The sequence below is a fragment of the Muntiacus reevesi genome, chromosome 12 (genome assembly GCF_963930625.1).
Source record: "Muntiacus reevesi chromosome 12, mMunRee1.1, whole genome shotgun sequence".
Classification (NCBI taxonomy): domain Eukaryota; kingdom Metazoa; phylum Chordata; class Mammalia; order Artiodactyla; family Cervidae; genus Muntiacus; species Muntiacus reevesi.
In genome coordinates, this window is record NC_089260.1 from 69,328,771 (window position 1) to 69,352,842 (window position 24,072).

At 46.8% G+C, this 24,072-nt stretch overlaps 1 protein-coding gene across 3 annotated transcripts in view; it reads right to left on the reverse strand.

Annotated features, from left to right (window-relative positions):
• Positions 1-10,568: 10,568 nt before the first annotated feature.
• The window catches only part of DNAAF11 (dynein axonemal assembly factor 11), a 71,298-nt gene continuing 57,794 nt past the window's right edge, over positions 10,569-24,072 (reverse strand). For 2 of the 3 annotated variants that reach the window (XM_065902906.1, XM_065902904.1), the window contains 2 exons: positions 16,872-16,957; positions 10,569-11,072 (listed from right to left, as the gene is read on the reverse strand). In XM_065902906.1, coding sequence (XP_065758978.1) covers positions 10,895-11,072; positions 16,872-16,957 — 264 coding nt within the window. In that variant the 3' untranslated portion in view covers positions 10,569-10,894. The remainder of the gene's footprint in view (positions 11,073-16,871; positions 16,958-24,072) is intronic. The other variant, XM_065902905.1, reaches the window with a different exon arrangement.

A 24,072-nucleotide genomic window follows, 5' to 3' on the forward strand; every position in this document is an offset into this window, starting at 1 on the left:
ATGGGATTCTCCAGGCAAGAATACTGGAGTGGGTTGCCATTTCCTTCTCCAGGGGATCTTCCCGACTCAGGGATCAAACCTGGGTCTCCTGCACTGCAGGCAGACGCTTTAACCTCTGAGGCATCAGGGAAGCCCATGGTGTTCTATCTAGAGACGCTCAAATCTTCTTATCAGCAATAAAGGCTTCCCAGGTGGCACTAGAGGTAAAGAACCTGCCCACCAATTAAGGAGATTTCAGAGACTTGCCTCCGATCCCTGGGTGGGGAAGATCCCCTGGAAAAAGGCATGGCAACCCACTCCAGCATTCTTGCCTGGAGAATCCCCATGGACAGAGGAGTCTGGCGGGCTGCAGTTCATAGGGTCACACAGAGTTGGACATGACTGAAGCGACTTAGCACACATGAGCCAGCAATAGGTGGTTTTGCTTTCTTATCATTCCTGTGTTCACTGGAGCAGCTCTTTGAATGACCTTCATGAACTGTACCTTTGCATTCACAACTTGGTTGATTGACTCAAGACACCTGGTCTTCAACCCACCCTGACTTTCAACATGCCTTCCTCACTAAACTTAATCACTTTTAGCTTTTGATTTAAAGAAAGAGATATAAGATGCTCCCTTTCACTTAAATACTTAGAGGCCATTGTCGGGTTATTAACTGGCCTAATTTCAATATCGTGTGTCTTAAGGGATGGGGAGGCCTGAAGAGAGGGAAAGGCCACAATCAGAACATGCACTATTTACCAATTAAGTTTGTTTATATGGGCACAGTCCATGGTGCCCCACAACAATTACAATAGCAACATCAGAGATCACTGATCACAGATCACTGTAACAAACATGACAGTAATGAAAACTTGAAATAGTGCAAGAATCACTAAAATGTGACAGAGGGACACTAAATGAGCAAATGCAGTTGGAAAAATGCTGCTGATAAATGAGTGTTCTTGATGCAGAGTTGTCACCAACCTGAATTTGTAAAAAAAAAAATAAAAAATAAAAAAAGAAAGAAAGGCAATATCTGCAAAGTACAATAAAATAAAGTACAATAAGACAGAAAGTGTCTACAGTTTTTTATTTAAAGTCTTGGGGTTCAGTCAAAGCCGGTGTTCTGTGACAACCTAGAGGGGTGGGGGGGGGGGATGGGAGGGAGTTTTGAGAGAGAGGGGATCTATGTATACCTATGGTTGATTCATGTTGGTGTATGGCAGAAACTAACACAACACTGTAAAGTAATTATCCTCCAATGAAAAATAAAATAAAAGACTGCACAGTCCTGGAGTCCAGTAGGAAGGGCTCTGGGTCCCCTTCTAGTAAACGGTCACATGCAGCTATTGGGGGTGCTGGTGGAGTCAGGGCCCTGGGGCATGGGTGGTGACCCCAGGAAAGCAGCAGAGATGGGAGCTTGGCAGAGAGGAGGTCCCCAGAAGGTTCTATCTCACTGGGAAAAGGAACCCTGGCACCATGAATGATTCCCAGAAATGCCTGGAACAAAAGCTGCAGCTCCATCCTCAGTAGGTGGAGCGATAGCCAGCGATTTCAGCCCGTGAACCCATCTACTGAGACCCAGGGAAATCTGGGCAACATGAGATAGAATGCAGAGATAACTCCAGAAAAGACATTAACTCATGGATAGGCAAGTACAATGTCAGTGCTGGTCTCAAAGAAATACGGCCAAAGGAAATTAAAAAAATATTCTCTTCTATTTTTATCTGCATAACCTAAGGAACATTAAGTAGAATTCAATTCATAACTCTAAACAGGCCTCTTAGATCACCTCCAACGATCTTTATTTGGCCTTGTATCGATTTGTAAATATTTTTATTTATAGAAACCTCCAAGAAAAGGAGAGGAGAAGAGGCAGGCAGTGGTATATGTTATAAAAATGATCCTGAGGTAAAATTAAGCATGCCTCTCTGCCCCCCACCATTGCCCACACCTTTTATTCATACAACAGGAGAAGAATCACCTCCTCTTTCCTTCAGGGCAGGAAATGTTGCCTAAAAGAACTTGAGTTTCACGGAGGACGAAGGGCAGGTGGTAGAGCGGATTTTCCCAAGGTCTCCTAACAAGATGTGTCATTTCACACACTCGTGTAGAAGCCAGCGACTCCTCCAGTGGGATGGAGAGACCAAATCCTCTCTTCTTGGACTCAGACAGGCCTCTGGGATGGCCCTGATCAGTAGTAGCATGTGGCAGAAGAGAGCTGAGTCACTTCTGAAACTAGGCCGTGGAAATACCAGGCACTTTGTCACCCTTCTCCCTGGAAGCTCAGTCTTGGACCCTCACGGCCATGCTCCGAGGAAGCCCAGACCTCATAGACTCACGTGGGGGGCCTGGCTTTCAGCCAGCTCAGGTCCTGGCCAAGAGCCAGCCTCAGCTGCTAAAGGTGTGAGTGAAGTCATCTCCGGGTTCATCCAGCCTCTGGATCTCAAACTATCCACGGCTTTGGGGTTTAAGTTGAGGCTCCAGACACAAAGGAGAAAAGACACGCTGTGTCCAACGTGTTGGTGTATATGTCTGACCTACAGAAGCTGTGAGCACGCTAAAATGGTTGTCCCACGGCACCAAGCATGATTGGTTATGTTGTGTAGGGTAACTAGAGCGGGCATTCTTTTTCCCTTTGATGGTGGAAGTCAGCAGACTCAGGAACAGTGTTCCACCACCCAGAGAGCTGAGCTGCTCACCGCGGTCAGTGGTCCCTGCAGGACCCTGGACTGATCACTTTCCCAGCACAGATGATGCAAAATGACGGCCCTTCATATTGGATTTAATTTCCCTCTGAAGAGTCTCGTGTGCTTATAATGATCCCAACACCTGATGGCCTTAGCCAGGAATAGGGGCCTTGTGCACTTGATCCTGCTTTCTCCTTCACAGGAGGGCCTCCACTCTGTCTCTGGGCCTTGGTAACACCACCCTGCTCCCATCCAACCCTGAGAGGGCTCACCTGGGCCCTGGGACCCAGCGCATCACCCACCTCAGGTCAGTGATGACACGGACAGATAGTCAGTGTGCATATAAGCCCCATGTGACTCTCAGGAGGCTTCCCAGGTGGCGCTAGTGGTAGAGAATCTGCCTGCCACTGCAGGAGTCACCGGAGACACAGGTTCGATCCCTGGGTTGGAAAGATTCCCTGTAGAGGTCATGGAAACCGACTCCAGTATTCTTGCCTGGAGAATCCCATGGACAGAAAAGTCTGGTGGGCTACAGCTCTGAAGTTGCAAAGAGTTAGACATGACTGAAGGGATTTAGCATGCATGTAACTCTCAGGAATGGTGACAACTTCAGTGTGGAGGGCAGATTGGATGCCTGGGGAGACGTGGTGGGAGATGTGGCCTCATAGCAGGTAGGGGCCTGCATCTGATAGGCTCAGACTTGTCCTCCAGGCAACAGTTATGGGGGGGAGGTCACACCAACACAACAGATGATGAGAGATGGCATACAGATGCTGACAGTGGTTTTGGAGAAGACTAGAGGAGCCCTTTTTGAAGGAGAATTGATGGGATTGAGTTACCAACTGAAGGTTGAACATCAGTTCAATTCAGTTATTCAGTTGTGTCTGACTCTTTGCGACCCCATAAACTGCAGCACACCAGGCTTCCCTATCCATCACCAACTCCCAGAACTTGCTCAGACTCATGTCCATCGAGTCGGTGATGCCATCCAACTATCTCATCCTCTGTCATCCCCTTCTTCTCCTGCCTTCAATCTTTTCCAGCATCAGGGTCTTTCCAGTGAGTCAGTTCTTCGCATCACGTGGCCAAAGTATTGGAGTTTCAGCTTCAGCATCAGTCCTTCCAATGAAGAATCAGGACTGATTTCCTTGAGAATGGACTGGTTGGATCTCCTTGCAGTCCAAGGGACTCTCAAGAAGGTTGAACATAGGAAGCAGCGATGGTGTTTTCTCAATTGGGTGATTGGAGAGTAAATCCATGAAACAAAAGCCAGAAGACAAGAAGCAGAATGAGTAAAGTGGCAGGAAAGACGAGAGGAGACAATGAGAGAGAAGACTCCGGCTAGCCCAGACGAGTCGCTGAATTCGAGGACTGTACCTGAGGCCTGAGATTGGGATGCCAGGGCCAGAGCACCGGCAGTACAAGCCACAGGGATGTGCCCACGTGTCCCGGAGAGGCAGGGTGTGCTCGTGGAGATGACGTTCCATGGGGTCACGTAGGTACCGGCCTGACGCGATGAAGCAGGAGCGAGGGGTCACTAGCAGGAGGGGAGCGAGAACCGGGAGACAAGCTTCTCAGGGGAGAATCTTCTCTGGCACCTGATGTTCCCTGCACTGAGTAGGTGCTCAGGAAACGTACGTACATTGAAGAGACCCATGAGCATATCCAGCTGAGGCTCAGAAAAGACACCAGACCCAAGGGAAGGAGCAACAGCAGGAAACAGGTGTGTCGTTGAGCCGAGGTCTGCTGTGAGAGCGCAGACGCGTCAGCCTGATGTGTGTCAACCGGAGACGCAGTGACACTTTCCCTCCAATGTGTCAGGCAAGCTGCGACAGACCGTGAAAGGTGGCCGGTGCTCGCTGTGTGTGGAGCCCCAGGTGCCAGGCAGAGGGCAGCCTTCCGGGAAGGGTGAGCACCAGGGCACCTCTGGGCCTTGCACGGTTCACACACCTCCATCAGAGTCACGGTTGCTGGCCTCCTCTCGACGTTGGCAGGCTATTCACATGCAGGGGGCTCCTGCCTCAGCGCTTGTCATGGTAGCTGGGCAGGGGATGCAGGGATGTGACAGCTGCGCTGGCGCCGGTGGGACGTCACAGCCAGGGGTACAGAAGGGCCGGTTTGTGCTGCTCAAGAGAAAAAAAAGTGGGAAGAAAAAAAATGCAGGGACTGGAGTGTTTGGGTCCTGGGGACAGAGGATGACATTACATACCATGCAGTGTCCTTTCTCCTGGGGACTGAGGAGGAAAAACAGCCTCTGCTGTCCCTGGGGGAGCTGATGCAAGGCTGATGCAGTGAGCCTTCTCGAAGAGAGAGATGAGCCGAGGCAGAGGGCGAGTAGGGTGATGAAAAAAGAATTTGGAAAAACAGCCAGGGCAGCGATTCTGGCATTACGGGTTACTGTCAGTATACACTTTTTTTTGGACTATACTGGGTCTTGGTTATGGCATGAGGGTTTAGCTGCCCTGGGGCATGTGGGGTCTTAGTTCCTCTGCATTGGAAGGTGGATTCTTGACCACTGGACCACCAGGGAAGTCCCTGATTAGTATACACATAACATTGAGTGCTCACCTTGCAGCTCTGATTAATACATGCTGTAGGTTCCCCTTTCTTCAATGTGGGTGGTTTTTCCCTGCCTCTGGATGAAAATTTAAGTGGATCCAGTGACTAATCACTGCAGATGGTGACTGCAGCCATGAAATTAAAAGATGCTTACTCCTTGGAAGGAAAGTTATGACCAACCTAGACAGCATATTAAAAAGCAGAGACATTACTTTGCCAATAAAAGTCCATCTGGTCAAGGCTATGGTTTTTCCAGTGGTCATGTATGGATGTGAGAGTTGGACTGTGAAGAAAACTGAGCGCCGAAAAATTGATGCTTTTGAATTGTGGTGTTGGAGAAGACTCTTGAGAGTCCCTTGGACTGCAAGGAGATTCAACCAGTCCAACCTGAAGGAGATAAATCCTGGGTGTTCATTGGAAGGACTGATGCTGAAGCTGAAACTACAATACTTTGGCCACCTCATGCAAAGAGTTGACTCATTGGAAAAGACCCTGAAGCTAGGAGGGATTGGGGGCAGGAGGAGAAGGGGATGACAGAGGATGAGATGGCTGGATGGCATCACCGACTCGATGGGCATGAGTTTGAGTAAACTCCGGGAGTTTGTGATGGACAGGGAGGCCTGGTGTGTTGCGATTCATGGGGTTGCAAAGAGTCAGACATGACTGAGCGACTGAACTGAACTGAACTGAACTGAGTGATATTTCCTTGTATTTCTAGGTGACCCTTCAGCCATTTGAATCTTTTCCTCAGTCTCCATTCAGTAATGAGAATGTCCCCATCAAGGTCCAAACACTGGTATGACATCAGCTCCCCCCGCCCCCTCCGCCACCGCCTTCTCAGGCTGATCAGGATGGAGACCAGCAGCCGGCAGGAAGGCTGTGCTCTCATTCTGCTCCCCGGCTCCCGCCCCCACCCCGCCCCAGACACCAGGATCTCTAGCTCTATCCTGGAGGGGTTTGGGGAGTGCCCAGGCCCGGCCCTCAGTTGAGCTTGGCCGCTGGGGAGTTGTAGCCGGGGAGTAAGGAAGTTCCAGATGTTTACTCCCTGCTCCCTCCCTGGGAAGGGTGGTGGGGCATCCTGGGAAGAGGGTGGGGCTCCTGTCACTGGTCTGCTACCCTCTCTGGTCCTGATGACCATTCCCTCCTCTACCCACTTGAGCCCCAAACTCCGAGTGGCCAGGACCTTGACGGCTGCGGATAAGTCCTTACAGCTCCATCAGGCTTCCTGCTCTGTCGGCCGGGCAGAGGGTTGAAACTGACTTTTCTACCCCTGGAGGCCTTTTCATCGACTCCGGAGAGGTTCCCAGTTCGTCCATCCCCTGCATGCCCAGCCCTGGCCTTGGGGTCCTCCTCGTCAGCCCCCGGCACGCAACAGCACAGCCTGAGCCTCTGCTGTGGGGCTTCTCACCCCTCCAGGGAGCCCCGATGGACAGCAGTCCGAGCTGCCGTCATCTCCCACCTCCGGTCCTTAGGAAAGGCTCGCACAGCGCTGCCCCCAGCCTCGGGTTTCTCAGGCATGAGTCAGGTACCAACCGTGTGCCCCCAACTTCGGGAAACCCTCCTCGGAGCTCTCCAGTGAGGTTCCCGTGAGAGCTTCTCACTGAGCCTGGACTACGAGAAAGGACCCTAAAGTGGACGTAAAAGGTAACGGCGCTCTCCAAAGACATGTGTTCATCTACCATCACCTTCGAAGTCCCTTGAAAGTCCCCCACCCAGGAGGACTGAAGTGAGAACACAACACCACCCCAAGAGCCTTCCAGCTTTATCCCCAAAGCTTTAACCCCCCACAAACCCCCTCTAGTCTAAGATCCCTTTTTCACATTTCCAAAGGGAGGGAGCGGTTTTAAGACCGGAGAAAGTAGGTTTGTGACTATTTCCTTGGAAAATGTTGTCACGTGAATTGTTTCATTCACTTTGGTAGGAAAAAAACAAACAAACTCATATTGGAAATTTGGTCAAAAATTATTTTTAAAAAATCCTATTTTAACAACTTGCTACACTATTTTAGGGCCAGCCCCTTGACCTTTGGGAGTCTCAGTTGTTAAAACTGTAAAATGGGGACTTCCCTGGTGGTGCAGTGGATGAGAGTCTGCCTGCCATTACAGGAGACACAGGTTCGATTCCTGGTCTGGGAAGATTCCACATGCTGGGAAGCAACGAAGCCGATGCACCATAACTCCAAGCCCAAGCTCTATGGGTCATGACTACTGAAGTCCATGCACCCGAGAGCCTGTGCCCCGCAACAAGAGAAGCCACCCGTGAGAAGTCACCCCTTAGAAGCCCATGTACTGCAACCAGGAGTAGCCCCCACTCTCTGCAACTAGAGGAAGCCTGCACACAGCAACAAAGATCCAGTGCAACCAAAATAAATAAATTAACTAATTTAAAAAATTGTAAAACATGAGAGTGAGTGCCGAGGTGTCCATTCAGTCTCCTAGTACACAGATGTCCCTCGCTTTTACGCCAGTTTGCTTTTATGAAAGACCTATGGTAGTATGTTCTCTCTACATGAAAGAAATCAGGATGAATTTGGCTTTCACGAGAAAAGGCGAACAGCAACCACTCTGTTCAGCGTTTCTTTTCCAGAGATCTGCCGTATAGAGTGGCAGTGAGAGGAGCTCTGCAACCAAGCTTCTTCCCCAGGAACCACACTCAGCATCTCTGCATCCAACCGCCAGGGCTGTGAACCGCGTCTGCGAGCATCTGTGCTTTATCTTGACGTCAGGTCATTGCTTCTTCGCCTTACACCACTTTGGTTTATACGAGGTTTCGTTATTTTTGAACGAAGCCTGTGTAGTTCCCTCATATTTCCTCTAAATTCTGCTTGAAAATGGACTTTGTATGCCTTTAGATTTTGCAGCTAACAGGCACGAGTTGATGATACTTCCGGCATTCTACTTGGAAATCTTTCACCAACCCCAATAAGCCATCAAGGACATTTTTCCATGTCACCCCCAGGCAACAGTTTTGCTAAACTTTCTCTCCGGAAGGAAGGTCTTTGTTCCAGCACTAAAGCGCATTTTCCTGTTTCCACTGACAGCCACCTGGAGGTGCGTTTCTGTCATCGGCCACAGAGGGGCGCTGCTCGGCTCTTCCTAGAGAGAACCAGACGCAGGGAGCGGAAGAGCCTGCAGCCTCCAGCTGCAGCACCTTCAGGACCCACTCCAGCTCTCCAGCTCTGGCCCTCTCCCTCTCCCTGGCTTGCCTGCAAGCACCAAATGTGGCAGGGGCTGCCGGGCACAGCCATTTCTGTCCAACATGCCTGTCTTCCTTCCACGGGCCCTCTTGTCCTGGAGCTGCCAGCTGGGTTGGCTGAGATGTTCTCAGCGCTGCACTGTGGTCTGAGGCTCCATTTAGCCAATCCTCCTCCACCCTCATCCTTCCTCGTTTTATGGATGTCAAGCCTGTATCTAAAACCTAAAGTCTAACGCCTTTCCTACTCCAGCTCCCTCTCTTCATCATTCTAAACCATTACCCCCAGTAAATCTCTCACGCTTCTAACTCTCTCCTAGTGTCTGCTTCCTGGAGGGAACCAACTGTCACAAACCTCCTCAAGGCCCTTCTAGCTTCTGACCGCCCCAAGCGATGACTGCACGTCTTTGGTTTTGGTTAGTAACGCCACACTTCTAGGTGCCAAATCTGGTTCTGGTAGCTATTGCTGCAGGACAAACTCTCCCTATGTCTATAGGATGACAACAACCATTTTATTTTGCTCACAGTGCTGTGGGTCAGAGATTAGGAAGGCACATCTGGGCCGTTCTTATTTTGGCTTGACTCATGCAGTTACAGTCAGACAGTGGCCAGGACTGGACGTCAAAGATGGTGCACTCACAGGTCTGGTAGATGACGCCATCTGCTGAGAGTGCTTCTCGGGCTGTGGGCAGGAACGCCTACTGTGGCATCTCCAGCATGGCAGCTCCAGGGAAGTTGGACTTTTTACATGGCATCTGGATTCCCCCAGAGGGAATGTCCCAAGAATCAAACAGCAGTGATATGGCCTTTTCTGATTCAGCCCTGACAATCATGTTGCTATTGTTTAGCCGCTAAGTCATGTCCAACTAACTCTTTGTGACCCCATGGACTGTAGCCCGCCAGAATCCTCTGTCCATGGGATTTCCCAGGCAACAACACTGGAGTGGGTTGCCATTTTCTTCTCCAGGGGATCTTCCCAACCCAGGTATCAAATCCATGTCTCCTGCATTGCAGGTGGATTCTTTACCACTGAGCCTCCTGGGAAACCCTTGACAACCATGTAACATCATTTTATTATTATGCTACAGGTCACAAGCAAGTCACTAAGCTTGGTCCATATTCAAGACAAGAGATCAGAGAACTCACCTCTTGATGGGAGGAGTGTCGTATAATTTGCAGACATCCACAGCGGCCAATCCGACAGTAGCAGAAACCAACAGCGAACTCCATGTATGGCGCTATACCGCAGGGGACCGTCCATCACCTGCTGGCTGGCAGGTTGATTACACTGGAACATTTCCATCCATCGTGGAAGAAGCAGTACCTTGTTCTCACCGGAATATACACTTACTCTGAATATGAATCTGCCTTCCTTCCCTATAGTGCTTCTGCCAAAACCACCATCTGTGGGTTTACGTAATGGCAGCCATACTCGCTGCCGCAGTACTTCATGGAGCACCGCCTCTGACCAGGGGGCTCATTACAGTCAATGAAGCATGCCCACGGAGCTGTGTCTATGGAACTGACTGGACTCACCATGTTCATCATCACTCTGGAGCAGCTGGCCTGCTAGAACACTGAAGGGGCCTTTTGCAGACTCCCCTACAGTGCCAACTGGGTGATAACACTTTGTGTGCGTGAGATAATGTTCCCAAGGATGAAGTATAGACTCTGAATTCCTATGCAACATGTGGTGCTGTTTCTCCCAGGGCCAAGGAGCATGGATCTGGGATCAAGGGATTGAAATGGGAGAGGTTCCTCTCACTAACACCCCTAATGATTAACAGGCCAGTTTTACTCCTGTTTCTGCAACTAGAGGCATTGTTTCTGGAGGCAAGAGCACTTCCACTGGAGAACAAACAGATGTGCTTTTTGACTGCGGGCTCTGTCACCACCTGACATGGTCCATGTGTGCATATTTTACTGCCTTGTTACCACTGACTCCATGAGGAACAGAGCAGGTCCGGGGACTCAGTAGCTACTTATGTATTTGTTGATTTGTGTGCGCGTGCATGTGGGGGAGGGGTTGGGGGAGGAGTCTGGTTTAAATGCTAGTAAGTCATGATCAGAGTAATGATAGTTTTCCTATACTGTATCTGGAATACTGAGTTAATAATGTTTTAAATAAACCAGAGGTAGTGGTTTAATGATGAGTGCTTTAATCCATGATTTCATCTATCTGCACAAGCTGGTGGTTCTGGGATTTACAATCAGCGTGTTTCTGTAATCGTTCTACGATTGACTAAACATTTTAACTAACCAATGCTTTATTACAAACAAATGATACAGCATTTTGAAGGTACACGCTTTAATTTTAAACTAGTTTGAGAATATTAATGTACAAAGTAGAAGCTAACGCGCTGGAGTAGTAATACTGAAAATAACTGTGTCTACCCTGTAAATAATACACACACTCTCTGTATGGAGCAAATCTGGGTCTGGCAGGTCACAGGCAGTGTGGCCTGAGATTTCAAATCAAAGGAGGCACTTCAGGATTATCTTCAAAGTCGGGCTCTTCCTCACTTGGTGTAATTTTGGGCTCAGCGTGCACTCTTCTGGGCATGTGTTTTTTCTCCTGAACTATGTTGGCCACATCAGGGATGGAACGCTTGCTGGGATCCACTTCTAGTCTTTCCATTCGCTGGCTTCTAGAACAACAAAAAAGGCAAAGGAAATGGAGATATCATCTTGAAGTAAATTTCAAGCAGATTCCATTCATTCATTCGTTTGTTTGGCAAACATTGGCAAGTACCATCCCTGGAGCATGGGGGCAGAAATAGGAGACTCTTCCTGGATTCAAGTGGCTTAGAGCCCTGTAGAAGCAGGAGTCGACCTTTGGAGAAATAAAGAGCTAAAGGGTGCTGCAGGGCCATGCTAACACACAGGCAGGCAGAGGACAGGACAGTTGGCAGACTCTGCTTACCTAAGACTTTTTTTGATAACTGAAATGATACAGCAGGTCAAGTCCCACAGCCAGGAGCAATAATAGAATCACACCCGGCAGGTTTCACTCCTGAATGGAGCTAATCAGGCGCCTAAGACCCTGCTGCTTGAGATAATCCAGCCTGCTGAGGTTGGCGTGCTCAGTCGTGTCTGACTCTTTGCAACACTTTGGACTGTAGCCCACCAGGCTCCTCTGGCCACGGGATTTTTCAGGCAAGAATACTGGAGTAGATTGCCATTTCCTCCTCCAGGAGATCTTCCGGATCCAGGGATCGAACCCACGTCTCCCTCATCTCCTGCATTTCAGGTGGTTTTTTTTTTTTTTAATTTAATTGAAGGCTAATTACAATATTGTAGTGGTTTTTGCTATAAATTGACATGAACCAGCCATGAGTGTACATGTGTCCCCTGTCCTGAGCTCCCCTCCCACCTTCCTCCCCGTCCCACCCCTCAGGGTTGTCCCAGTGCACCAGCTTTGGTGCAGGCGGGTTCTTTACTGCTGAGCCGTCGGGGAAGCCCATGGTTCGGCAGGGACACTCATACTACAAGTTCAGGTGCATGCCAAGCTTAGCCCATGGTTCTTTCCCTCCTGTGGGCAACTGCACCCAGTCCTCGCGGCAATAGCTGGGGTGAAACAGAACCAGGAAGCCCCTCTGCCGGCCAAGGAATCCCGTGATCACAGTCACATAGAAAACTCTAAATGATACAGTCCCTGGGCTGTTTTTCTGGCCATTTCCATTCCATAGGCTTGGAGTTGGACCCAGTAACCTGTAGTTATGTAAAGTTTCCCCCAGGATGTGGATGATTTTGAAATAATTTTGGAATCACAGTACCAATCATTCATTCACTCAGTTATCTGACAGATACACATTAAGAGCCTACTGCACCCTAGCTGTGCTAGACACTAGCAATACCATGGTCTGTGCAGACAGACAAGGTTCCTGGGAACATCTCGTGGCACAGAGGAGTGCTCAATAGAAAAATTATCTCGCCGTCATGTAACTGTCTCACTGTCCATCTGTTCCCCCGTCAGACTGGCATCTTTGAAGCAAAGATTCTGCCTCTTTCACCTTATATCTTTGGCATACAGCTTCACTGAATAAATTGCTGTTGAATAAGTAGAAAAAATTCACTACTGTGCAATACTGAAATTAAATAAGCAATTAGCTCTGATCTATGTGCTTCAGACTGTAAAGAATCTGTCTGCAATGCAGGAGACCCAGGTTTGATCCCTGGGTCAGGAGGATCCCCTGGAGGAAGGGAATGGCTACCCATTCCAGTATTCTTGCCTAGAAAATTCCATGGACAGAGGAGCCTGGCAACTACAGCCCATGAGGTTGTGAAGAGTCAGACGTGACTGAGCAACTAACCCTTTCAGTTAAGGAAAATCACGATCTACTCCAGGAGTTCCAAACCCATGACCTCCGGCCAAATTCCTGCAGCAGACACAATCTGGTGGAGAAGGGAGGTTCCATTTTCTTTGGAAAGTGTAAATTCTTTTGCTCTTGCAACCATTCCCCCTCACGTCTGTAGTCTGCTCAGCCCTTGAAAGGATCTGACTTTTTGATTCTTTTGTATTTTGACTGGGCTTCCCTGGTAGCTCAGACAGTAAAGAATCTGCCTGCAAAGCAGGAGACCTGGGTTTAATCCCTGGGTCAGAAATATTTTGACTAATATACCTGGACCTGCTGAAGAAAAACACAAATTTGGATTTAAAAATGGCACTTTCTGAAGTCCCAGATTATACACTATAAACTATGCAGGGAGTTTCAGTTTTCAAAGACTTACATTACAGTCGTTATTAACTATAGCTCTACTTCTTAATTATTCTGTTCTTACTTAACAGGCTGTGATATCTATGGCTTAATTAAGTAAATATCTAAATTCATCTATGATAATTATGTTGTGCTTGACTTTGAAGAAAAGCAGCCCATCTCTATTCGGGGCATATCTCTTGGGCTATAGTTTCTGGATCTCAGTAATAAACAGTGAACTCAGTATTCAGTTATCTGCAGCGCCCCCACTTCAGATGTTCTGAGGAACGGTTTGTGTACAGGGTTTTAATTACTCATGAATCCCTGAGGGTAATAAGCAGTGAACAGCTAGGCCTGGGGCACTCAAGGACCACATTCATCCCCAAAATAAAGAGGAGAGGGAGTTTTTTTCCCCTGCTGCTTCCCGCCTCACATCTGAGGCCTGAAGAGACAGATGCCCGCTGCAGGTTTTACCCGTCACCTGGCTGTCAGACCAGAACCTCTGGCACCTAGTAAGAACAGGTGGAAGACAGCATGAGTAAATTCATTATTATGGAAGAATGCAAGAAAAAAAGAAAATGTCTAAAATCAGTAGGCGTAAAATATATCGAAGATTGATTCCTCTATTAAAGAATACAAAGGATTTTCAGGGCAGTGAAACTCCTCTGCGTGACACTATAGTAGAGGATGCATGTCATTATTTGCTGTGGTTGTTTAGTTGCTCCGTCATGTCTGACTCTTTGTGACCCTCTAGACTGCAGCCCACCAGGCTCCTCTGTCCATGGCATTTCCCAGGCAGGAACACTGGAGTGGGATGCTACTTCCTTCTCCAGGGGAGCGCCTCAACCCACGGGCTGAGCCCACGTCTCCTGCGTCTCTTGCACTGGCAGGTGGATTCTCTACTGCTGAGCCACCTGGAAAGCTGTTACACATTTGTCGAAATCCAAAGAACACACAGCACCAAGACTGAGCTCCTATGCAAATTCTGGATGTGGGTGATAATGATGAAGGAAGGCAGCTTCATCAGTTGTAACAAACCTCCTCTGGTAGAGGGTGTGGATAACGAAGGAGGCTATGCACCTGTAGGGGAAGGGAGTATTTGGGAAATCTCTGTGCCTTTTATTCAATTTTGCTGTGAACCTAAGACTGGGCTAAAAGTCCATTAAAAAAAAAAAGACACCATGAGGAGAGTAAGAAGGCAAGCCCAAGAATGGGCCACATTTTATAATCCTAGATCCACCACTCACTTACCAATTTTGCAATCTTGGGCAAATGACCCCATCTCAATGAACCTCGGTATGTTAGGAATAGGAGGATTTATTTATATTTTGAAGATTAAAGATAACACACAGCATCATATAGCACAGAGCAGCCGCTCAGTACTCAATAAACCCATCTTTGAGGAAGTCGTCACAGGACCACAAGGGTTCACTGAGTCTGTGACCTTCTCCCCAGACATGATCCTATCCGGTCCAATGAACAAAACCCTCCTCCCATCGATCTACTCCCTCCACTCACTCTGTCTCCACCGCATGAGGAAGGGACCACCCAGATTGAGAGGGGGTTGAGGGGCCTGTTCTGAGTCCTGCCCTTTGTAGGCCTTTCCCCCAAAGCAACAAGCTGTCTGACCTCATGCCCACATGCAGCCTTTATAGGCGGCTGTTTGGGTCATGGATTGCCCAGTCAGAGGCTGATATAATGGGAATAATGAATTCTGTCAATGATTCAAGAGCACCACAAACAACCTTCCCATAGATGTATCCTGAGCAGACATGAGGTGATCCTTTCGCAGTAACAAAAATGAAAAAGAAAGGCTTTGTGAAAACACTGCAGGGGTTCCCTCTATAAACAATTGTGCTAAGACGTCTCTAATCATCAAGTATAATCACAGTGATGACAGTTAGCCTGGAGTCTTGAAAACCAGCTCCAAACTGTTGACAATGACATGGTTTCCAACCCCTGTGATTCCTCACAAATGAGATTCAGATTTTTTACAAGTATGGATGCTGCTGGGGCTTAATTATGACCATGAAGATTCACAGGAGTCCTAATACCCTTGAATCTCTTTAAGTGATGAGATGGTTAGAGAGCATCACTGATTCAAAATGAATTTGAGCAAACTCCAGGAGACGGTGGGGGACAGTGAAACCTGGAATGCTGCAGTCCATGGGGTCACAAAGAGTCAGACACGACTTAGCAACTGAACAACAACGATCTGAAACGGAAATTAATAAGCTGGGAAACATGAGAGTGGCTTCCCAAGGTTAAAAACAGCAACCCGCTTTTCAGAAGGAATTCAGCTCCATACCTGTTGTTTAAACAAACCGCATGTTTGAAAACCTCTACAAAACTTTGACAGTTGTCTTTGAATATAAGAATGCCTGACTGCTTGTATTATGCAAGGCATAAATACAGCTCCTGCTCAGGTATTTTTATAGTGATAATTCTGGCATATACATTTGTATCACAAAGATAGTTTGCCTGGGTCCAAAATAGACTTTGCCATCTGGATGGTACAAGCCTGGAAATCTTGAAAAGGAGAAGGAAAGTTGAAAGAGCTGAGATGTTCATTCCAAGGATGAATTGAGAAGGAATGAGAGCTTTGTTCGAAATGCTCTAAGGATTGTCACCGCTTGTGGGGGGTGGGCATTGTTCTGAGGGTCTCTAGGGGCAGAGCTAGAACCTTCGGTTGGGAATCTTTAGGCTTTCTGACATTGGGGAATGTTGGTGTTGTTCAGTCACTCAGTCGTGTCTGACTCTTTACGACCCCATGGACTGCAGCACGCCAGGCTTCCCTGTCCTTCACCATCTCTTGGAGCTTGCTCAAACTCATGTCCATTGAGTTGATAATGTCATCCAACCATCTCATCCTCTGTCATCCCCTTCTCCTCCTGACCTCAATCGTTCCTGGCATCAGGGTCTTTTCCAATGAGTTGGCTCTTCTCATCAGGTGGCCCAAGTCTTGGAGTTTCAGCTTCAGCATCAGTCCTTCCAATGAATATTCAGGGTTGATTTCCTTTAGGACTGACTGGTTTGATCTCCTGGCTCTCCAAGGGACTCTCCAACACTGCAGTTCGAAAGCATCAGTTCTTGGGCACCCAACCTTCTTTATGGCCCAACTCTCACCTGACTACTAGAAATTCTCCTGAGAGGGGGAGGGTCCTGTAGGGAAGGAAGCTTAAGCCAAGGCAGGAAGATGGTCTATGATCGACAGGAGGGCACACATGGGGTCTCTAAGTCTTTGCAGCCCTGAGAGTTTTGGATGCTATGACGGGACACGGGGGTCATAAAAGAGAGGCGACATGAGCAGAGCGCTGACCAGAGCTCAGCAGAGTCCTCGCAAAAAACCACAGCTGCATGGCCTCCGGACAGTCCACTGCCCCCCTCCCTCATATTCCTTGTCTGCTTAACTGAGGATAAAACTTGTGAGGATGAAATGTGTTGCTATGGGTAAAGCACACAGACTGGCCTGATAGGAGGCAAGTGCCTGGCCAGTGTAGCTGTCAGCGGTGTAGATGTTGCCGCTTCTATTAGTACCTTGGGAAATGGGGGCCTAGACATGCACAGATCTGTGTCTGAGCCCTACAGATCAAGAGTTGAAGTTTGGGGAATACATATCTAGGGTATGAATCCTTTCTAAACGTTCAGCCACCGTACCTGGTGGGCAGGTGAATTCCAGCCACCAAAAGACGATGGAGAGAGCTCTAAACAAAGCTAAGGATGGGCGGTGGGGGCGGGCGGGGATGCTACCTCTGGCTTGTCTGCCCTCTGCTGCTGTCCGGCGTGCTTTTCACGGGCTTCGACGTTCGTTGACAGCCTATGATTACTTCGCCCACCTGAAAATAGAAGCACAGCACAGTCGGTGATATATTCTTTCTGATATAGCTTCAAAAGTATACACTATATGTTTCCCAAATGCTAAAACACTTTAACTTTCACTACATATCCCATGAAAGAGTCTGACTTTAAGCCCCTCCATGTGGATGAGAAAGGTACATTAGTGCCCCCACCCCTGGGGATACATCACAAGACTCCCAGGGCAGGCCCGAGAGCACAGATAGTAAGATCCCCTGCTGGAGGAAATGGCACCGCTCTCTAGCACACCCTAGTATTCTTGCCTGGAGAATTCCACGGACGGAGGAGCCTGGTGGGCTACAGTCCACAAAGGGTCAGACACGACTGAGCATGCATGCACACGTACATACACACACACCGAACCCTACATAGAGTATGCTTGTTTTCTTTCTTTATGGATATACTTGTGGTGAAGTTTAATTTATAAATTAGGCACAGTGAGATATTAAAAACAATAACCAGTAATAAAATCGAACAATTATAATGATATATTGTATGTTACACAATTGTAGAAATTTAATACCTTTTCCATCTTAACTAAGCACCTCTCAGGCATGGTGGCCATACTTTTTGCAGTTTGAGGTACAACAGCAAAACTAGCACAGAGTTCTTCTTCCTTCATAATTTCATGGAGAGAAGACTCGTTCTTACCCTACATCTTAGCAATCTCAGCATATGACTTTTTTTCCTTTCCTTATTAAGTCGGGAACTTATACCTTTTCACTTAAAGGAAGCACTTGAAAGCTTCTTTTGGCATATCTGAGTTGCCAGCTTCACTAGTCTTGCACTCTGAGACCGTTATTACATAAAATAGGGGTGACCTGACCCCAAGCACAGCTGATCTGATAACCAAGGCAGATACTGACTCAGGAATGAGTGGGATTATTTTTGACATCCTGGGCGGGATGGAGCGGGATGGTGCAAGGTTTCATCACGCTGCTCAGAATGGCCCACAATTTTAAACTTATAAATTGTTTATTTATGGAATTTTCCATTTAATATTTTCAGATGGTTGACCATGCATAACGGAAACCAAGAACAGGGAAACCTTGGAAAAGGGGGGAATTACTTAGACCACAAATTGTAACTATTCATGTTAGTCTTGCAAAGCTACAGGCTACATTTCATTTGTCCAAGGCCAAGCAGGGGGACAGAGTGAATTCATTCATTTAACAAATGTTTTCTGAGAGTGAACCTGATACATGCCAGACACTTTTGGGGGTGTTGCGGACACAGGGGTGACAGAAACACTGCCTTTGAGGAGTTCCCAGTGAATGTGCTGCAGGGGGAAATGGTCTGAGCTGGTAGCTCAAACCCCTAAAGTCCCAGCTCACTGGACCCTGCTTCCTTCCACTGTGAAGTGAGGGGATTAGCTAAAATCAGTCGCAAGGGCCTCTTCTCGATCTGAAAAATTCTGTAGTTCCATTATCTTTTAAAGTGAATAAGCTCAGTGCTAAGCATGTTAAGGTCTCAATAAATATGACTGAGTGACTTACTTCAACAAACTTCCAGCAGAGAGCATTCAGACCCAGCACCTTCCCTTAGGAAGCTCAGAGACAGAGGAGTGTTCTGGGGGGGAGGGTGGGAAGAGGAGGAGGCTACCTACTGGGCACATGCCCACCTGAGCTGGGTGTGTGCGTGTTTTATTCAGCCCCCACCTGCCAATCTTCCTATGAGACAGGGATTACTGGTAGGCAGAGAGGGAAAAAGAAACAAGTCAAAACTCCTCTCCTTGGTCCACTGACCAAGGTGGGGGACTTCCGCTCTTCCTTTTCAAGGAATAGAGAGATCTGGAGTGGGTGTACATTCCTCTCTCCTCCACCCTCACCAGCTCCTTCTCTCGGATGACGGGATGCTTCATTTACTGGCCACATCTCACTGGTGGGCAGGGTCACTCCTCTGAAAGGTACGCCACTGGCCACCCTTTCTCCATCCTGCCTGAGACTTCCTGCCACACAGCAATGATCAGATCCGTGCAACTGATGATGAAGGAAAAACACTAGGCTTGGACTCTGAGGATCCAGCTCCGCCCCCATCTGTTGGCCAGGCAGGCATGCTGGACTAATTATCTGTATTTGGGGAGGGAGTTAGCAGGCCAGGGTTAGTCTCAACCCTCAACCAGATTCTCCAATCCAATCCTTACTAGACCTTCGCACTGGTGTGCTGAGCGCTGAAACAAACTGACAGATAGGGTCGTGTGTTTCCCATCTGACTGGTGATTCTTGGCTGCATGAGCCATTGGTCAGAACCCCAGAAAGCCCAGCCCATTGTTCATCATATGTATGCTTCAATACATGGATGATGAAAGAACAAATGAAGCAGTGCATCCTAGTCTGGGGGCTGTAGCATCAAACTCAGGGAGGTGAGTGTTCTTATTGTCCTTGATGCAATCCATCTCCTTGTGGTGGTATAACGGTTCAGTTCAGTTCAATCTCTCAGTCGTGTCCGACTCTTTGTGACTGCGTGGACTGAAGCATATCAGGCTTCCCTGTCCATCACTAACTCCTAGAGCTTGCTCAAATTCATGTCCATTGAGCTGGTGATACCATCCAACCATCTCATCCTCTGCCGTCCCCTTCTCCTCCTGCCTTCAATCTTACCCAGCATCAGGGTCTTTTCCAATGAGTTGGCTCTTTGCATCAGGTGATCAAAGTATTGGAGTTTCAGCTTCAGCATCAGTCCTTCCAATGAATATTCAGGACTTATTTCCTTTAGGATTGACTAGTTTGATCTCCTTGCAGTCCAAGAGACTCTCAAGAGTATTATCCAACATTTTTTTTTTTTTTTTTGAAATTCAAAAGCATCAATTCTTCGGTGCTTAGCTTATGGTCCAACTCTCACATCCATACATAACAACTGGAAAAACCATAGGTTTGACTAGAAGGACCTTTGTTGGCAAAGTAATATATTTCTGCTTTTTAATATGCTGTCTAGGTTGGTCATAGTTTTTCTTCCAAGGATCAGTGTCTTTTAACTTCATCGTGGTATATAGACTAGTCTTTTTTTGATAGTGCAGTTGTATATTTTTCTATCATATTTTATAAAAATTCAATTTGTGTATGTGTGATTTAGTTCAGCCCCCTTCCCATAGACCTCATGGGAGGGCATATGTGCAATGCAGAAATAAAAGGTCTGCTTAAACCCCACCCTTTCATTATATATATTGAACATCCCACTAGGGAAAATATACCTTCAAGCATCACCGATGGTTTGTGTGATGGGCAGACTTTTGCTGAGACTTCAAAAGACAGGAAAAGAACAACAACAAGAGCTGCATGTTCCAAACACAGGAAATTACAAGGCTGGAAGAGTTTGTTCAGAAAGATTTTTTTAAAAAGGTATATTCTGCATAGCAAAAACCTGTAGAAGAAAACCATGGAAGAACCAGCAACGAAAGCCACCAGTGCAATGTTCACTGAATAATTAGAGGAGGTGACTCATGCAAAGGTTTGCCCAATGCAGTAGGTTTTTATTATCATCAAATGAGATTTGTTTTGGAGGAAGCTAATCTTAAAATGGTGTGTTTGTTATGTTTTAAAGTCTATTTCATGCCAATTTCATTGTTTTCCATTCATTTCTTGCTGGCCCATGATATATTTTCAGATGTTCATGTGGCAGAGTAGACATGTTTATACTATCTTACTGTGAAAACTTTTTTTTTTCCTTTTCTCTGATTGAATTAGTGTAATGGATACAAACATTTCCCCTGTGTTCCTGGCTGATCCTTAAAGAAATGGAAATACTTTTCAGTTTCTATTGATGCCAGTTCTGGTTTATTAAGGGGCTTCCCAGGTGGCCTGTGGTAAGGAATCCACCTGCCAATGCAGGAGACTCGCAGTGCAACCCCTGGGCCAGGAAGATCCCCTGGAGAAGGAAATGCAACCCACTCCAGTGTTCTCTCCTGGGAAAACTCCATGGACAGAGGAGCCTGGTGGGCTACAGTCCATGGGGTCGTAAAGAGTCGGACACGACTGAGGCAACTGAGCACACACACGCTGGTTTACTGAGTCACATTAATGTCACGTAAGAGGGCAAAGAAAGAGTTGAGGAGACCATACAGAGATGCTTCCCAGTTGAGGGGAACAGGAGAGGCTGTAGGTGCTGGGGTAACGAGGACCGGCACCTTCTTCCTGGGGATGGGGGTGCAGCAGACCCTCACTCTGAGAGGGAGGGTGGCAGCGTGTGGGGGAGCAGTGCTGCCCGAGAGAACGTCCTGTAACGATGGGGATGTTCCAGGCTGACCCTGGAGCGCTTGAGTACTTGAGATATGATGAGTGTAACCGAGACATTAAAGTGTTCACTTTATTTCATCTTTAGAGTAAGGTTAATTTCTACTGACCAAGCCAGAGAGAAGGGAAGTGACCAGAGTGAGCCCCAAACCCAACTGTGGGCTGCTCGACTCTTCTATAGGAGTGAAGGGCATCCACCCATACCAGTTACCCCTCATTTATCTGCGGGCCTTGACCACACGGCCTTTTCAGTTCTCGAGCTCCCTGCTCCTTCCTTGACATTCCTGGCACTGGGTGTGAGAGCCTGGAGCCTGTGTTTCAGTCTCTCTGGTCAACGTGGGGTATAATGTGGCTCCCTTAGCCTGACTCAGGACGACTCCAAAGGACCACGTGAGCCCCAGAGCTCACTGTGGCATCAGCTGGGGCCTCTGGCAGGCCAGCATCACCCCTCAGCTTCTCCCTCTTCCCAATCCTGGTTCCTCCCTTCCCACAGGTGTGGATCCCTAGGCTGCTCCCTAACAAACATTTAGCATGAGAATCTCTGTCTCAGGGTCTACTTGCTGTGGAGCAGTGGCATCTGAGCACTTAAAAAAACTTTTTTTTTTTTTTCCAATTACATCAAATGAAACCAGTGTTAGTTAAAATTCATGAAAATGTCAACTTTAAGAATCAACTTTTAAGAATAAAAGCTTTGGAGCTTTTGGAGCCAAAAGCACAGGTTTTGTATTGCTTTGTGCTGTAAACGCACTAATCAAAATGGGAGCATATGCATAATTAGAGTCTTAAAGCACCCCATTTCTAACACTGTTATTTGTCCCATAATAATAAGCTCAGACAGAGATTCTCTGTGTTTATGGAAATGCAAATAGCATCACAAATTTGGAACTTTTCTTCACGGGAGTTTGCTGTGTACAGGAATCTCAATGTGTTGCTTATTTTTAAAAGATATTTTCAGCTCATTTAGTTTCAGAGGTTCTTTTAAGTTTAAAAATTAGGGGGAATTAAGAAATCAGCAGTGAGAAAAATATCAACACCAATACTCATATTAATACCAACATTCATCTTAACATCAATATTCATATGAATGCAGGAAAAACTCTTCTGATAAGAGATCTAGTTTTTCCCGGCAGAGGACCGTAGGTTCAGAGGTCCAAGGTACTGAAATAGTGCCGTGTGGTTTCTCCATCTGCAGCCCTAGTGCTACTTCTTCTCTAGAAAACGATGCTCATTAACTTCAAGCTTCTTACTCATTTGTACAAAGTGTGTTTAGGGATGACTAATGGAAAAGCTGTAAGAACCAAAATATGTCTAATAAATTACATAATGTGGGCCAACTGGCTTCCTGAATCCACAGAGGGAAATGTAATCAACAGCTTGAAAATTCAATTGTGGGACACGCACAAAGGTACAGATTAACATTTTAATAGTGTTATATATTTTTTTAAAAAATGATTTTTGATACGGACCATTTTTTAAAGTCTATATGAATTTGTTACAGTACTTCTTCTGTTTTATGTCTTGGTTTTTTGGCTGCCAGGCATGTGGGATCATAGTTTCCCAACCAGGGATCAAACTTTCACCCCCTGCATTGGAAGGCAAAATCTTAGCCACTGGACAGGGAAGTCCCAATAGTGTTATACTATTTTAACTCATGCATACATGCTAGGTCACTTCAGTCATGTCCAACTCTTTGTGACCCCATGGACTGTAGCCCGCCAGGCTCCTCTGTCCATGGGATTTCCCAGGGAGGAATACTGGAGTGGGTTGCCATTTTCTTCTCTAGGGGATCTTCCCAACCTAGTGATCAAAACTGCGTCTCGTGCATTGCAGGTGAATTTACCACTGAGTCACCAGGGAGAATTTGTATTTTATATAATGTATAGTCTAATAAATACAGTTAAATCTTTATTTTATACTATTTTTTGTTACTATAGAATAATCTTTGTTCCATTAAATGCTTTTGTGCTTTAAATTTTCTCATATCCAATATTAATTTTGTCATAACTACTCTAATTTTGCTAGCATTCAGCTAACACAGCTTTATTCAATCTTTTCTTTATATTTCCTGTCTTTTAGAGTCTTATAAACAAGATAGAAGAACCAACTTTACAACCATTAACTTCCCTACAGATTTTCTGCATTTAATGTTTCCTTCCTCATGCTTCCTGATTCCATGTAACTGTATTGACTTTTGTTTGCACTTAACTTCCGCAATGCTTTGTAACTTACATAATTTTATTTAATTCTACTCAACTTCCCTAAAAACATTTTATATTAAATATCAACATGAATAAACTAATATATATATATATATATTTGGGGGTTGTGAAATAAAAAGTATTTATTAGTAGGTTCTCCCCACTCACACTTTTCCTCTTTTCTTGTTTTAGTCTAATCTTTATAAATCAAATAATTGTCCTTTTTGTATCACCTACACTACTTCTTTCAAGGTAATAATGACTTTTTGAATCCTTCTGAAACATTACTCAAAATAATTAAAGCTATTTCTATAAGATTATGAACTTTGAGAATAATACTTTAGAGAGACGGCTGTGTCTCAGGACTGACCCATGGGTGAGGGTGAGGGAAGGTAACAGGTACAGGGGAATGGGTCCCGCTGTGCCCTCACTACGTCCTCAGCTCAGCGTGACGCAGCAGGAAGATACCCTAGCCCCGGTCCTCACTCCGCCGGATATCCCTGACATATCTAACTCAGCACACGTCTCCCTTCTTTGCATTTCCAAGACTCTACCCTAGGTGCCTAGCGCACAGTGCATGTGTGGTCATTCAGTTTTGTACAGCTCTTTGCAACTCCATGGGCTCTAGCCTGTCAGGCTTCTCTGTCTGTGGGACCCTCCAGGCAAGAA